A 16,774-nucleotide genomic window follows, 5' to 3' on the forward strand; every position below is an offset into this window, starting at 1 on the left:
TGGGTATTTACTTGCAACATTTCTAGCTGGTATTTTCATTGCCGGACATTCCAGTTGGAGGTAGCATATATAAACATACATACATACTTATGCACACATATATAGGGGGAGAGGAATCTTGGGATTGTATAAGTATTATTTTATATTCAGTACATCAAAATATATGTGTATTTGAAAGACTTAATGGCTGATTCTGAAGCACTCTTCCAAAAATAAGTATCATGCCAACACTGCTTTAGAGCAATCACTTTATTCATGTAAATGGTGATGTTTTCTGAATAGTTGTATGCTCGTTTAAAGAGTGCAAGAAAAATCATATTAAGTGAGTTGCAGTATTATTTTGCTCTTGTGCAATAGATGGATGAGGGAATGCTAGTAGAAGACGCTGATCTCACTGGGAAGATGGTGGGAAATAACATTTTCCAGAGTTGCCGTACCCTGCATGGGTGTAGGGCGCTCCTGAGCACTGAGCCGGCCTTTGAGATGGTCTCAAAACACTCATTCGCCTTGGGGTTCCCATCTGAAACACTGAGAGTACCTTATCTCGGCTTTGCTGTGAGTTAGGGAATTAACTGAATTTGTACTGCAGGCTTGAATAGTCTTGGATGCAGACAGAGATCCTTGGGACACACTGTCCCCCTCTCAATGATAATGTTCTTCTCTCAGTTGTGTGTGCAACCTTCAGCCTCATGCTTCTCCTACGAGTACAGGATGGGTTTTCCTCATCTGAGAAGACCCAGCCAGGGAAGCGCAACCAAGGTGCTCGTGATGGGCTGTCCTACATCGTCACATCTCAGAAGAGCATCTTTTTGCCTTTTCCCACTGACCACTGCCTGAAGATGTACTTTCAGCCCTCTTACCTTTTAGAGCCGGCCACAGCTTCCCCACCTGAACAAGGCAGTGCTGTTTGTTGGGGTACGGCAGTTGCAGGGACGGAGGGAACCCCCACATTGCCACAGGGAAGGAGCAGGGTGTGTAAACCAGGGCAGGCTGTAGCCTTGGGCAAGTGCTTACCTCTTCTTATTTAACCAGCTGGTACAAAGCTATTTTGCATGGCTATGTTTGTTTCCAGAAAGATTGGAGATGACACTACTGATTGTATTAGTGATGTTCGGTTGATATCTCTATTTCCTCTTCTCTCATTGGTCTGATAGCATGGGGGTGAGGAATGGCTTGTAAATACCTCCATAGATGGATAAAAACCACTGAAGGTTCATTAAATATTTTGGTTACTTTTCGGTTGTCAGCAGCTCAGCATCATTTAGGTGCTGTGGCTTCCTATTTTTCATTTTGGAAATGACAGGTACTTTAGTGATGTATACTCTGTGATGATATTTGATTAAGATTTTATCTTGCAAAAAAATTAACCATGTGCTAAATATGTGTACTGAAAGTTTCAGTGACTTCCTGAACATTGCAGGATCACAGCATGGTTTGGGTTGGAAGGGACCTTAAAGATCATCCAGTCCCAACCCACTGCCCCGGGCAGGGACACCTTCCACTAGCCCAGGTTGCCCAAAGCCCCGTCCAACCTGGCCTTGAGCCCTTCCAGGGAGGGGGCAGCCACAGCTTCTCTGGGCAACCTGTGCCAGGGCCTCACCACCCTCACAGGGAAGAATTTCTTCCTTACATCTAGTCTTAATCTTCCCTTTTTTAGTTTAAAACAATTACCCCTTGTCCTTTTTCTACAGGCCCTATTAAAATCATACTGAGGCATAAAGTGAAGCATGAGCATAAGTCTTTGCAAAGTCCGAATATGCAAAATTTATACTTTATTATAGTATTATTTTTTTTTCATATTTCAGCCTTAAAAAAAGGACGTTTTTGGATCACCCCTGACCCATATCACAAAGATGACAACATCCAGATTGGGCGAGAGGTGAAAATCTCCTGCCAGGTGGAAGCCATCCCTTCTGAAGAGCTTATGTTCAGCTGGTTTAAAAATGGACGTCCCTTGCGAAGCTCTGAAAGGATGGTCATTACACAGACTGACCCCGATGTTTCACCTGGCACCACAAACCTGGACATCATTGACTTGAAATTCACTGACTTTGGGACATACACGTGCGTTGCATCTCTGAAGGGAGGTGGTATATCGGATATCAGCATTGATGTCAACATCTCCAGCAGTACAGGTAAGGAGGGTTTCTTTGATAGCAGTTTTACTTCAGTATCACAGAATCATCTAGGTTGGAAAAGACCTTGAAGATCATCTAGTCCAACCATTAAATAGCGAAGCTATGGCTTTCCTTTACTCAGGGAAAAAAGGTGTGTACACCAAACGCTTCTCACCATGAAGATATCTAAACAGACCCTAGATCAGGACCTGAGCTGCTTTGATTAAAGTACAGAAACCTGAATAGTAGCATGTGATGCACTTTCCCAAGAACATGCTAGTATCTGGTTTACCCAGACGTGTCCTCTTTACTGTCAGAAAAATTAATGCTTCTATAAAAGGACTTTGGCCTCTATTTAGGACTTCAAGGCATCCAGAGTCATGAAAAAATAGCTGGTAGGAAAGTACAAGGAGAAACAGGAGGGTGTGATGTCAACCACTGAATCCATCCAGCTACTCTAATTGATCAGTCAGTGCCAAGTATGGAGGAAGGAGCTCCTTATTCTTAAAGATTACGCATTGCATGTTGGTGAATCATCTTATTCCCAGTAGGGAAAAAGTTTAAGGTATCTATTACGTATGTTTCCAGATCAGTGATTGAAATATCTCTCTCTTTGATGAGCTACAGCCTTGGCTGTTACTTTGACTGATAATAAATATCTTGTACTATAGCGTAGGAATATGTAACGTGCCTGCTTTTCTTTCTCGTTGCTAATAGCTGGTTTGTAACCGTGGATTTCATAGACTTTTCCCCACAGAGTTGACTTTAATAACTGAGGTAGTCCATGTTAAGAAAATTAACTAGAAAATATTCCGAATGCAGAATTTTTTTCTTGCCAAATTTAGTTGCAACCAAAAAAAAAAAAGAGTTGTTGCTGATTGACTTCTACAGAGAAGGATAAAAAAAAATGCATTTCTGTTTTCAGAACATTATTTTATGTTAAAATGAAGAGGCAAATAGAGTCTATTATATCTACTATCCATCCTGTCTTTTATATGAAGTGTTGCTGTGCTGTTCCTCAGACTGTGGTGGTTATTCACTGGGATAAAGCATGCGGTGCATGCCATTAGAAGTAAGACAACAAAGAACACACTGGAAAACCTTTTCATAGCATGGAAGGAAAATGTTTAATAGACAACTTCTGACCCATTTTTACCAAACACATTCAAGTATATACTTTCTACTTTTTCAAAAAGATTAAATGCACACTTTTGCCTCAAAGAGTATATCCACAGTTCTGTTCTCCAAATTTTACATCATAATACTTCGCCAGTACATGTCACGTCTAAACTGTCTCTCTTTCAACTTTCTTGATAAATTATTGTTTAGATTTTAATACATGAGCCTGCCTTCCATCTTCAATAGGATACTGGTCCCATGGATCCCTCTTGAGTGCCACATCACTTCTGACAGGATTCTGGAAGGTTTGCCCACTTAAAGGGTTTCATGAAGAATATTGTGTACAGCAGGGAGCTGAGACAGGACTGACCTGTGGTTTGGATAGGAGCCTGGGAAGTAAAGCCATGTGATTGGGTTAGGGGCCACTTAAGCAAAATGGACATGTAGAACCCCCATGGGACTGGATAGGTGGTATCTGACTGGACAGAAAGTGACTGACCAGTGTCACTTCAAGGCCACTTTATTACCTTTGAAATGTTGTGGTGACCTAAGGAGATCCAACAAAGACTGGGAATTTTATCCCGTCTTTCAAGAAGGAGATGCAGGGGAGTGCAGGCCAGTCAGCCTCACCTCAGTCCCTGGGAAGGCCAGGGAGCATGTTCACCTAGAAGTCATGTCAATCCATGTGAAGGACCAGGAGGTGACTGGAAACAACCAGCATGGATTATCAGAAGCAAACTGTGCCTGACCCAACCTGCTTGCCTGCTGTGATGAAAAGACTGTCTCTGTGGGCAGGGGGATGGAAAGCAAAGTTGTTGCATCGAGTTTAGTAAAGCCTTCAGCACAGTCTTTTGTAGCATCTTTATAGCCAAGCTGGTGAAGCATAGTTTGGAAAGGTGGACTGGGCATAAGGTGTGTTTGGCAAATGAGATGCAGAATTGTGTTCACTGATAGAGTCAAAATTTGTGTGTGTATAAGTGAACGAGCAGTCAGCATTTACACAGTTCACCTTTGCTGTGTCCCACCCTGAAACATAATGCACACATACACAAACATTTAGAGACAGGAGGAAAACACTAATTTTATTTAGCTTAGTTCTTATTTTATTATTTGCTATTTGTGTTATTGTTCAGGGATCCTTGAATATTTTGCTTCTTTTTGCTAAATTTTGTAAGTATAACCAGAGGTATTTACTTCTACTGTTTGCTAACTCTTGAAATGATTTTGCACAATTTTGTGGACTTCTGGTTATCTTCAGAATGTCCGTGCTGGAGCAATGCACAGAGCTCGGGGAGGTAGTTGTGGAGGGTTGTTCCCTTGCAGTGGTACAGGCTGGGACTGCCTGGCCAGGGTGCAGCTCTGCAGGGTCCCAGGAGGCAGGAGTGAGACGAGCAGCAGTGTGCCCTGGCAGTGATGGAGGCTGATGGATACCGTGTCTAGTTTTGGACCCCCGATGCAGGAGAAGCTTCAACAAGGTGGGGTGTGTCCAGCAGAGGGTGTGAATATGGTCAAGAGCAGCTGGAGGAAGGGGACTTGTCCAGCCTGGAGAAGAGACAGCCCTGGGACACCTAACAGCAGCTGTCCCATGGGGACAGGGGATGTATCAAGAGGATGGAGCCAGGCTTTTTGCAGCAGTGTGTACTGGGAAGGTGAGGGGCAATGGGCATGAGTTGAAATGAGAAGTTCAGACTGGATATAAGGATCAACTTTTTCTCCATGAGGATGTCCGAGTGGGAAACGGAGATGTTGTGGCATCTCCATCCCAGGAGGTTGTGAAGACCTGATAAAGCCCTGAGCAGCCTGGTCTGACCTCGCATCTGGCCATGCTTTGAGCTGGGGCTTAGACTAGAGACCTCCTGAGCTCCCTCCATTATCCTATGGAGACTGCAAGGATAGAAACACCAACAGATTCATGGACAAGGGAACAGCCTGTCTCTTGGCCAAAAGAAACATGTTCTTCAAGCTTATTAATGCACATCTTACAGGTAAAGAACTGAGAGGATTATCATAGGGTAAGAGTCGAGTTTGGCATGATGGATGGTAGTTGCATGCAAACTTTGCTACCTGCGTGCCAGGGTGAGGTGGACAGTGACGCTTGTGCAGTCATGCATTGCCCATCTGGCAGACAGCAACCACTATATTATCTGTACTTGCTGGGGAATCATTTGGGAAATTGATGGGATTTATTGGAAACATCCATTAGATGGCCGTACCTATAAGCTTGTCACAGTTTCTCCAGGCAGTGATGAATTATGTCAGCTCTTAAATCTACTGTCCCGTAACACTCAAGAAAATCAGAAAGGGGGAAGAAAAAACAGTGTTTGGGATCAGCCTTATTTAGCATCTTAAAAGAAGTTCTGCCTAATTGTATGACTTCATTACCCGATTAAGTGGAAGCTGAAATAGTTTCAGTGTGCTTTTGAAGGTCATTACTGATTCATTGGGATTCATTACTGCTGTGGTAATTATGAACATAAGGCCTAGGCACAAACATGTTTTCCAAATGCCAGGACTTGCACGCATACATTAATATCGCGCTGTGTGTCTGTTTGCTGGTTTTGGGGAGAATTCTCTGTTCCTGACCTACATGAGGTTCCTCCTGGAGTCACCAAGTGAGGCAGGAGGGGCTGTGTCACCTTGTAAGGAAGGAGGGAGACAGTTAGGTCTCCTCTGTCCCTCCGGCAGATTGGAAAGGGACGTGTGGTTGTGCAAGGGACATGCCAATCTCTTGGCATACTTGGCATTACGCTTGTTTAGCAGGAATGGTTTTCCCTTGTCATTTTGTACTTTCAGAAGGAAGGGTGTAGATTTATGTCCTGAGTATCTTCTATAAATGGACCTGAAGTAATCCCCTAGCAGCCTCCCCCACCCACATCTTCATGAGGTAGGTTGCTCAATAGTGGAAATAAAGACTCAAATGTTGAATATTTGCCCTATAAAAGCCCTGTCATCCATAACACCAACCTGGGCAAATGTTACTGAAAGACAGGATGGCTCTTCTGTGTGTGTGTGTGCATGTCATGGGGAATCTGAAGGCAGAAAATGTTAAAACAGCAACAAAAAAACCTCAGTAAAATAGGTTTGTGATAAGCCGAAAAGAGAGGTGGATCAGGAGAGTGTGTTAGTCTTTGTAAGCGATCTTTTTCTCTGCTTTAAATATTGTATTCAAAGCAGAAAGAATAAGGCTTTAGGTGATGTATGGTCTGCTCTGTTCAGTACAGGTTCTTAACACTGTCTTTTTTCCCCCTAAAATCAGTATCAGTACAGTAAGAGATGTCACATCTGTCACTTCTGGCTGATTCTTTTTTCATCTTTCCCCCAGAGGTAGCATTGTGCAGTAAAGTGACTTGTTGTTTCAGGTGGGTTATTTTACTTTATTCTCTGGCTGCACTGCTCTGAATTGCTACTAGACAGGCTGGATGGAGGAGAGTGCTGATACTCTTGGGCTGGAGGGTGATGGTGACCCTTCTTTTCCCAAGAGAGTCCTTTCTACTGTTTCACTCCCACCCAGTGTGAGCACAACTAGATACCCTACATGGCAAATATGTCAACCAAATTCTTCTTCTCTGGGTGAACCTGAAGATGTGCTGAGCGTGTACCACCCCAGGTACCCTGGGGTAGGCAGATCCCAGAGGGGGACATGGACTTTGGGCATGAACACCGGGCAGGCTGGTGGCCTCCAGGTCTCCTGTTGCACCTCCAAGGCTAGTCATGTCGACAAATAAATTTGGTTTTCCATAAGTGCTGCCACAGACAGGCAGAAAAATTCCTGAAGAACTAGTATATATGAGGCTGTGTATCCTCCCTGCAGTATGGTAAGAGCGCTTCCCTGTTAAGCTAATCAGCTATCTATTAAATAATGAATTAATTAAACGTCCAGGCTGATGTGTTTGGACGTGTGGCCTTGATCTGTTTGTGAAGTATGTGTCCTCTGGTCATCTTGTTCTTCCTTTGATGAGGCATAAAAGAGACCTTCATTTTAGTTCTAAATGTTTATTAAAATCACAGTACTGTCTCTTTGCATAATGAAAAAGTGCTTTTTGTGAGATAATTAGTGGTCCAATTAAGATATTTGTAAACCTTAAGCACTGTCCAGAGTGATTGTTCATGGGCAACCCTGAGACATGCCGGAAAATAGACAGACATTTCATTATTGCAGTAAATTGATTATTTTTGTGAGCCATTATCTTTGGAGTTTATGTTTGAAAGGAATAGGTGAACAGAAGGGACAGATAAATGCCAGATTTTGTTAAAAAGCTTTTCTTTTATAGTTCTATTTTAGTACTTAATGTGCAGAGATTTTTCTTTTTAATTCTATCCCTGGGAGCCGCCGTCCCTTCCCGTCACGCAGCTTGCAGCGGGGCTGGCCGAGCTGCTCGGTTGCCTGCTCCTGCGGGGAGGACGGGCCATCTCCTGCTCTGCAGCTCCTTCCCTCCCCAGCCCCTGGTTCCCCCAGGACATCTGATTTCTCCAGGATGTGTTCATCCACCGCGGATTTCCTTCTGCTGGGTTTCTGGAAGCAGACACCCTCTTTAGCGACCACGTATTGTGGAGTCTCTTTATTCTTCTCCGGAGGGCTGTGGAGTCAGCTCATCATCTCACATTGCATATGGCTCATGGAGCTCCGCAGCATGACTCCTGCGAGATCACTGAAAGCTAATTTGGCTAATTTGCTGCTGGCTGTGTATGTTCTGGGTTTAAAATGTGCCTCTTCAGAGTCTGACTGCAGAGTAAGGTGGTGTTTTAAGGTATTAAAAGTACATAGAGGCACAAGAACTGATCCTGGAATTATTCTACTGTCTAAGCAGATCTCAGGAAATTGGTGGTTGATGTTCATGTCTTCACTTGCAATCAGAAGTGGCTTGTGCCCAAGAAAACATGGGCTGTGGTGCCTTCTCTTCTTTGCATACGGGCAGGATGGCACTCAGGGAACTGGAGCAATGAGAACAGAAAGCGACCGTGAAATCAAGACTTGATTTCCTTACAGGTCGCTCGATTTACCTTCCACACGACTAGATGGATCTTTCATAGTGATGAAAGGCCATGGAAAGGTTAAAGTAAATTCTCTTGACTTCAGCTGCTTTTCCAACCATTTTGCTGGATCAGCAGTCTCCCCCGAGGCTCTTTTCTCACCTCAGGAGACCCTTTCAGCATATGCTCCCTCCTAGAAGAACCGCATGTTAGGGGCACACTGAGCAGTTTTAGTCTCTGTTTACAGAAATGTCTACAGAACCTGAATAATTATCGCTTGCTGCCCTTCAAAGGCTAAATGATCTTCCTTAAATACATTTTATATACCAGCTTGGCTTCCTATATGACAGCTTAGTCTGCCCTGCCTTAAAAAGTCCCTCCATCACATAAGGAGTATGAATCATGAACAGGGACCAAAATCCATGTCTCTGGCAGAGGATGATTAATACGAGAGATTCAGACCTTCAAATTCATAAATATTAGAGAAGGAGGATACGCAAATAATTTCACCTCTATCTCCCAGCCAGAACAGTGCAGATTCTTCAATATTCCCTATCCAGGCTCGTTTTAAATTACTTGAACAATGTGACTTCCAACACTTCTTTTGGGAGATTATCTCTGAGTAATCTCCACTACAGATTATTTCTTGATATGCAGCTCAAACACTCCTTTGCTCTGCTCTATCCTATAATTACTAGTTATTACCATTAGACTGTTTTAAGCAGACTGATCACACTAGCCCACAGCTCCTCCCAAGCCCGCAGGCTCTCCATCACTGCTAGGATTGGCACTCACTGCTTGAGGGCTGTGGCTTTCCTTTTTGCCTGTCCAAGGCACCTGAGGAAATACAGAGCGACAGTAGCCCCTACTTCACCTGTGCCACCTGTAATCCCTGGTAAAGAGCTCAGGAGTTGTGCTGTCCCCTCCCAAGCCTACCATGGGGTCACCACTTCTAGGGCCTCCTTGTCCTCTCACTCTGGTCATCTTCTGCCCCTTGATTTCTGTGTCAGCAGATTCTTGCCTCTGCCATTGCCTCTTTGGGAATTAATTAAGCTATCCAGAGGTTCAAAATAGGGACAATAACTTGACCCATCAGGATTTCAAAGATCTAGAGTAGACCAGAACCAGAATGTCTACCCAGACATTGTGGAACTAGAATGGACCTACCCAGAATACCAGCAAATAAACATATTAGGCTCATGCATTTTCTTTGAAATAGCTACTTTGGTCCTGTCCCCATTCTCCTGTAGACACAGTGACTGTGCTGAATTAATGGAATTACAGTAGAACTACCACAGGAGAACAGGCAGAAGGATCTAGTCTGGTTTCCCAGACATGTCTGCCTAAGGAGCAGTTGAACAAAAATAAAATAAAAAGGACAAGAATACAGTGATACCTTCTGCCATCTGACCTTCTGGTGAGTCAGCGACTTTCAGAGGCAAAGGTTGTCTCAGACCATTTTACTTAAGAGCCAGGAGTGGACATATATCAACAGGAACCCTCTTCTGCGTGTGCCTCTGCCAATTTCAAAGGATAACAGTATGTGTTCTTAAAGTAGGTGCTACTTTAGTGTTACTAACACTTTTGTTTTTCAATTGATAACCCTCCGCTTCAGGAAACAGATTGAACTGCTAAGAGTATTAACTTATTTTTTAAGTCACTTGCTGCATGAATAAGGTAATTTTGTTGTTTCAAATATAGGGTTTAACTAATATATTATTCTGCACAAGCAGCAACATAATTGGCCTTTATTTGCAGCAAGCTTTCTAGCTGGTGCTGCAGGAGACATGCTGATGCCTCAACGAGGGGGGCTGAGCCCCTCCGAGACTCGGCTTGTGCCGCAGCAGCACCCGCTGGGACAGGGAGACTGGCACAGCTGGTGGCACCTTGGCACAGCTGGTGATGCCCCAACACAGCCAGCAGCACCCCGACATAACTGGCAACACCCTGCCACAGCTGGCAATGCCCCAACAATGGCCAGTAGCACGCTGGCACAGCTGGCAGCACCCTGATTACTTGGTGCTTCTGCTTGCTTGACTGGCACCCCCCCCTCTGCTCGCCCCAATGGCAGCACCTTTGCTAGCACAGCCTTGGTCATGCATGTTTGCTCACACACCCTTGCACCTTTGCTTATGCACTTTAGCTTGTGCACCTTTGTTCACCCACCTTTGCTCATTCATCTTTGCTTCTGCACCCTTGCTCAGGCATCCTTGCTTCTACTAACAAGTGATAGAACGACAGGAAACAGCTTCAAGTTGCACCAGGGGAGGTTTGGATTGGTTATTGGGAAAAATTTCTTCACAGAAAGGGATGGCAGGCAGTGGAACAGGCTGCCTGGGGAACTGGTGGAGTCACCATCCCTGGGGCTGTTTAAAAGATGCGTAGATGTGACGCTTAGGGACTTGGTGGTGGACTTGGCAGTGTTGGGTTAATGGTTGGACTCAATGATCTTAAAGGTCTTTTCCAACCTAAATGATGCTGTCATTCTAAGTTTCTACACCCTTGCTCAAGCAGAATTCCCGGACCCTCCTCCACGGCAGGCTCAGCCGCCTGATGCTGGGGCCTCCCTACATCTTGGATCATAGTAAAGGAAGAAAAACTCTGAATTATCATTTTCTTCTCGATTCTCTAGCTTTCCCCCTCTCTGCACACACCACACACCCCCTATCTTCCTGATTTCTCTGTGGGCATTGCATTGATTTGAGTTTCTTTTGTGTTTTGTTTTTTTTTTTTTTTTAGTTTTATTGCTTATGAAAACAAGTCATACATGATCAGGCTGCCTGTTCCTCTCAGTTGGCGTGTTGCAAACCCCCACACCCCCTGATATTTTTTGACCTTGTAGCTAATTTAAGCTAATTTGACATCAGAATAGATATATCAGAGATAATTAAGTACCTGTGAGTTTGTGAAAATAAATAGGGAGTGAAAAAAGGGAAACCCTACCAAAACTCCTCCCTGAGCAAAGATTCAATGCTGTCCTTCTTCTAATGAGACAGCAGAAACTCATCATCTGAGTTAAGTGGGACCCGTGCCCATAGCCGCTGCGGTGGGGGTAGAGAAACACTTTGTGGGAGCTCACCGTCTTGGGCACTGTCAGTCAAATGTGATACATGAAAGCTTCAGCCAGGCTTTTTATTTATGGCATTGCCCATGAAATGACTTGTTTTAATAGATGGCCTTGTCCCTCCTTTCTCTTTCTCTGTTTCCAGTATCCAGAACATTAATAAATGCAGTAAACCATAATAATATATTGGCTGGCTTACAATGTGACAGAGACTGGTTGTGTTGCAAAATGCCACAGGAGAAGATGAGTCAGGGTATTTTAAGGTATCTTTCCATCTGGGGTACTGATACAGCCTATCTTATCGGCATGCCTGCAGACCTCGTAGGCTATGGTCCTTATCTTGGCAGTGTGCAGTTTTTGCAGTACTGTTATCTCTATTTTTCAGAAGGAAAACTGAGCTAAAGAGAGGGTAAATTACTTGCTCACAGTTGCACAGGACCTTTTTGGCATGCATCTTCTTTTTATTACTTCTTTTTTCCCCCCCAAACATGCATGTCCTGTGCCATTCACTCTCCTTCCTCTCAAATGCCTCCAGAAGCTACATCTGACTGTGAGAAGCAGGGTATATTCTTTCCTGGTTTCTTCCTTATATGAATCATAGTTTTCTCTTGAGTGTACAAATTTCTGTGTTTCCCCTGCCTCTTAGTCTGAGGTGCTGTTTCTTGCAGCTGCCAGGCTCCCACAGCTGGAGCTCAGGGCTGGTGCCTTCCTTCATCCCCACAGTGTGGCTGCAAGTCTTCCTGAGCCCCTACTTCCACCCAAACATCTCTGCCACCCTTCCTCTCTAAATCCACCTCATGCAAACACTAAATTTGTCTGTTTACTCCTCCTTTGACGAGCTGGATGAAGGACTTCCTTAACCCAGAAGAAAGTTGAGGATATCTGGGGAACAGCTCCTCAGTTTGTCTCCCATCCCTGTTTCAAGTGAAGGGTTGGGTCAGCCTCCACACACAAAGCTGGTTTTGCTGCCTCCTCTCTCATTTTTTGTCTCTTCTGTCATGTGTTGCCTTCATAGGCAGCATTTGCCCAAGACCACTCTTGGTTCAGTGCTTGAGATGAGAAGTCACAGCCCTTGCCCCAGCCAGAAAGTGGGTGATTTCTGAGGCCAAGACAGGGCATGATTTTATAGTCCAGACCTGTTGCTCTGATGACAGTCTGGAAAGGATGGAGTCTGGAACAGGCTGACAGCACAACATGTCCAGAAGTAGGTCTACACGGACAACCACCAGAGGGAAAACTCATGTCCTGGACCCATCCGGACCATGGGGTTGAAAGCAGAAGTGTCGATAGCGCTGTAGGCGGGTACGTAGCAGATCACAGACCTTCTCCCTCCTGACAACAGGTATTTTGTTTGAGGGCTGTGACCCCACGGTCTTGGCCTCACAGTTCTCATGGTCAGTGAATCCCTGAGATGGGAGGAGGTTGTGCTTCCCTGGGGCAGCTGGAGGTGCTGGAGGGGCAGGGAGTGAGAGGAGAGCTTCGAGGGAGCCTGCAGCATCTGAACCAACTGGGACATGCTTTGATCGACGCACATGCACAGCGGGAAGCAGATCCACTGCCCGGGGGGAAGGGACAAACTAAATGGTTTTTTTTACTGATCCAGAGCTGCGTATTATTTGAACTAAGCTGAGAAGCCACAAGCCAGATGAGCTGGAAAAAATGTTCAGAAGGATGCTCCTTCCTGCAGGGGGGCAGCGCAGTATGCTTTCAAACCTTCCTCTTTAAACTGTATTTTCCGTCTTGGAACAATATCTTTTTCCCAGTTTTTCATGGAGTATTGCTTTAGAAAGTGGCCGTTTGGTATCTATTAGATGTGCTCACTTTTGGGAGAGAAGGTAGAGGAGTCCCACCACAAGCACCTGACTGATGCAGGTCAAGCACAAGCTCTTCACAGCGAAAGCATGGGGTGTAGAAATGAGGGAGAGGGAAGGGCACACGCTGGTGGAGAAATGCAATCAGAATATCTTGGAGAACCACAGAGCAGCACACATCTGCTCCTTCTGTCTCATCCTTCGCCACCTTCAGCACCCTTTTCCCTCTGTATTTTTTCTCTGAGCTCTGGTAAGACTGTGGTCAGGGCTTTGTACCACCCTCCCTTCGCTGGGGTGGACCATCTCATGTCCTGCAGCCCTTCCTCAGATGGGGGCTTTTAAGCATCTTCATGGGGTGATTCTCCTCTGGGCTCTCTCCAGTTGATCCAGGTCTCCTGGGCACTGGCCTGTGCTCAGGACCTGCAATGGCACACATGGGCATAAGTGAAAAATACGAATATTTTATTAATATTGGGAATGTTTTATTAAGCAGTCTTTCTCCTTTTTATTTTTCTTTTTTTTTCCTTCTTTTTTTAAAGTATAAAATAATTTTTCCTTTGCTCTCCTGTGGAAAAAAGTTATTTCCACTTTTGCATGTCTCACCAGATTCAGAAGGAGCTATTAAAGTCTTCAAAACAGCTGAAAACAGCATTTTGGTACCTATGAAAGTCACTGATTTAAACTCTGATTCCTAGCAGGCTTTTCAGGTCCGTATACATGGGGTAGATCCCAGGGGAAACTGGAACTGCTTCTCAGTGGTACAAGTCTGCCGTTTCCACCTCTGGAGGCCTGAAAATAGCCTTTGATTATTTTTTCCTGCAGACAGGAGTCGCAGTGCAAGCTGTATTTTGTCAGTCCTGGCATTGAAGCAAAGTGGTTGAGGGCAGGACAGTGTGGAGAGGTAATGCTCCTAGGAGGGACTGTTTTAAAACAGAAAGCATCTTTCTGCATGAGTCAGAACAGAAGACCTGTAAGGGCAGCTGAGTTTTCAGAAGGCACAAAAGAAAAGAGAGGGTAGGCAGTGCTTAAATCACGTTTTTCCATATATTTTCCATATCCACACGACAGCTCTTCCTCTCCTTCTAAGAGAGGGTCTGCAGCACCGAAGGCACCACGTGTGATCTGGAGATTGCAGGTGGCTTCAGAGATGGAGCTTTCGTTTGTGTTGTGCTAAGAGAGGAGTAAGAGATTGGCTATAAACCCAATATAGGTATGATGAGATGGGAACGGTAATTGGACATGGCAAAACAGTTCTCATCAGGCCGGCGGAGCTCACGGTGCTTTGTAATTATCAAACTCTTGTCACCTAAATGGAGGGGCCACCTCTGACGGGACCGATGGTGGAAGCTCACTGGGATGCCTGTTGTGCAAACACTGATGCCTTTGCCAGGGATTCTGCAGCATTTCTGTCCTGATCAAGCACCTTGCACAGCAGCGTCTCTTCTGCAGCAAGCTCTCTTCTCCTTGCTGCCGAGGGCTGGTGATTCAGCACCATGGCTCATAATTTGGAGAGGCGTTGGGGGTAATGAGAAAGTCTCGCTCTTGCAAGACTGCGGAGGGGAGGAAGGATGGGTCCTTGGGCATCGCAAGTGGTGCCAGGTATTCCTGCTCCAAAGGGCTGTCTAAATCCTGCTGGAAACAGTTGTTCAGGTATTTCTTCCAGATTTGTTAATGCAAATCTCTATGGAAAAAATAACACTTCGATAAACCTCCTGTGATAGATGCCAACTGCATTTCAGTTTCAGGTCTTGAATTCTGAGCTGATTTCTGAATTGGCACGATTCTTCCTCGTTGCGCGGCCATTATGAGCTGGATAAAATCAGCAGCCAGTCGGTTATAAAAAAGGGGTTTTAGTGCCAAATACTGATAAAAAGGAAAGACATAACTTGCAGTGATAAAAGTACTAGCTGCGACTGGTGGTCCAAAGGTGCTGATGTACACTGGTACGGCATATTGACATTCAGAGATGTACAGGGAGGCAAATAAGTGCCATAGCTGGGGCTGTTAAATCTTGTTTTAACCACTTCAAGCAGCTGAGCACACTGCCTCATAAATATAGTAGCACTGCACAGTCTTCCAATATATAGTCACTGTGCGCCGCTGTCTGTGTATAAATTAATTCTTCATATATAGTTATGGCTGTACAAGCAAGAAAGCCACCTGATGTCTCTGTAATGCTGATTGTTGAAACGTCTTTTTTTCTCCTTTGAAGTCCCACCCAATTTGACTGTTCCTCAAGAAAAGTCACCCCTGGTCACCCGGGAAGGGGACACGATCGAGCTGCAGTGCCAGGTGACAGGGAAGCCCAAGCCCATCATTCTCTGGTCCCGAGCAGACAAGGAGGTGGCGATGCCAGACGGGGCGATGCAGACGGAGAGCTACGATGGGATCCTGAGGATAGTGAACGTGTCCAGGGAGATGACGGGGACCTACAGGTGCCAGACCAGCCAATACAATGGGTTTAATGTGAAACCCAGAGAAGCTTTGGTACAGCTCATTGTACAGTGTAAGTAGATCCTTCTTTTCTTTCCATGTGGTTTTGATGAGAAAAAGTTGACTGACTTCTCCCCTGAAGCAAGAGTCTTACGGTTGTTACATCTTTGATGCTGTGTTTTTTGGCTCTGTAGTTCCCTGAATCCATGGTTTTAATGTAAATATAGAAGTAAAAATGACATAGGAGTACTATTTATATTTAAAAAAAAGTGTGAGGCAATCGTTATTTCCCCAGTGCCTACCTTTAAATTTCTTGACACAGGAACAAGTAAATGACATAGGAGGACATATTTCTATAAATGCACATCTGATACTAATCTCATTTGTTGATACTGTGTAAAACAAGAAGAAAAAAATGAGAAAAAGCTGTTCCATCTTAGCTGATCTGCATGCAGATCTGCATAGTCTGCTCTGACTGACTGTGAACCATCAGCATCAGGAGTGGGAAGGAAAGCATAAGGGAAAATCAATTATTTTGGAAATGCTCAGCGTTTATTATTGGAAAATGAAAAGTCTGGTTTGATGTGGTTTATGGAAAAAATGAGCCGTTCTTTGTTGCTGTGTATCTGATAAAGATGTTCTCTAAATGGCTTTCGTGTGTCTGTTGTATTGTTGGTACTTATTTTTACTTTTTTATAAAGTGTCTTGTGCAGCTCTCTTTTATTCCAGTTTCAGATGCCCAAATGTTATGGCAGACTTGCTTTCTAAGTGTTGTGTGCTCAGCACAACTGACCTCTTTTGGGGCCTCCAGGGATGAGATGCTGCAATATACATAGTTATTACTAATAATCAACTGATTTGTTTTTTCCAAGGTCTGTTGTATAACAAATTATTTATGCATTTGATTACATGTTGTGGTATCTGCAGCGCTTTCATCAGAGCTATTTACTGGTGTGCCGGCTTTATCAAAGCGTGATTCTGTCCCAGCCAGCAGTCACGTGGATTAATGTCACCAAAAGCCTCCTGAGAGTCAATCCTGCAGGCAATCTGGACCCTTTTCACTTAGGCTTCTCCTGGTTGTGGGTTCATCTGCATTAGGACTGGCTTCATCCCACCCACACTGATGGATCTGAATTGGGAGCAGGGGTGTTTTTGGCTCCGTCTCTAGAGATTGCAGAAAATGGCTTGGATCTTAGGTCATCCTCCAGAGAAGTCTGTCTTACCCTATAGAGTGTAAAATGATCACAGGGGGGATTAGT

The 16,774-nt window shown here is 44.6% G+C and overlaps 1 protein-coding gene across 1 annotated transcript in view; it reads left to right on the top strand.

Moving 5' to 3' along the window:
- The window catches only part of MDGA2 (MAM domain containing glycosylphosphatidylinositol anchor 2), a 387,125-nt gene that overhangs the window by 242,680 nt on the left and 127,671 nt on the right, over positions 1–16,774 (top strand). Inside the window, exons 7-8 of the mRNA XM_074869265.1 lie at positions 1,806–2,135; positions 15,295–15,588. Of these exons, the coding sequence (XP_074725366.1) occupies positions 1,806–2,135; positions 15,295–15,588 (624 nt within the window). The remainder of the gene's footprint in view (positions 1–1,805; positions 2,136–15,294; positions 15,589–16,774) is intronic.

This window comes from Strix uralensis, chromosome 4 (assembly GCF_047716275.1).
Source record: "Strix uralensis isolate ZFMK-TIS-50842 chromosome 4, bStrUra1, whole genome shotgun sequence".
Classification (NCBI taxonomy): Eukaryota; Metazoa; Chordata; class Aves; order Strigiformes; family Strigidae; genus Strix; species Strix uralensis.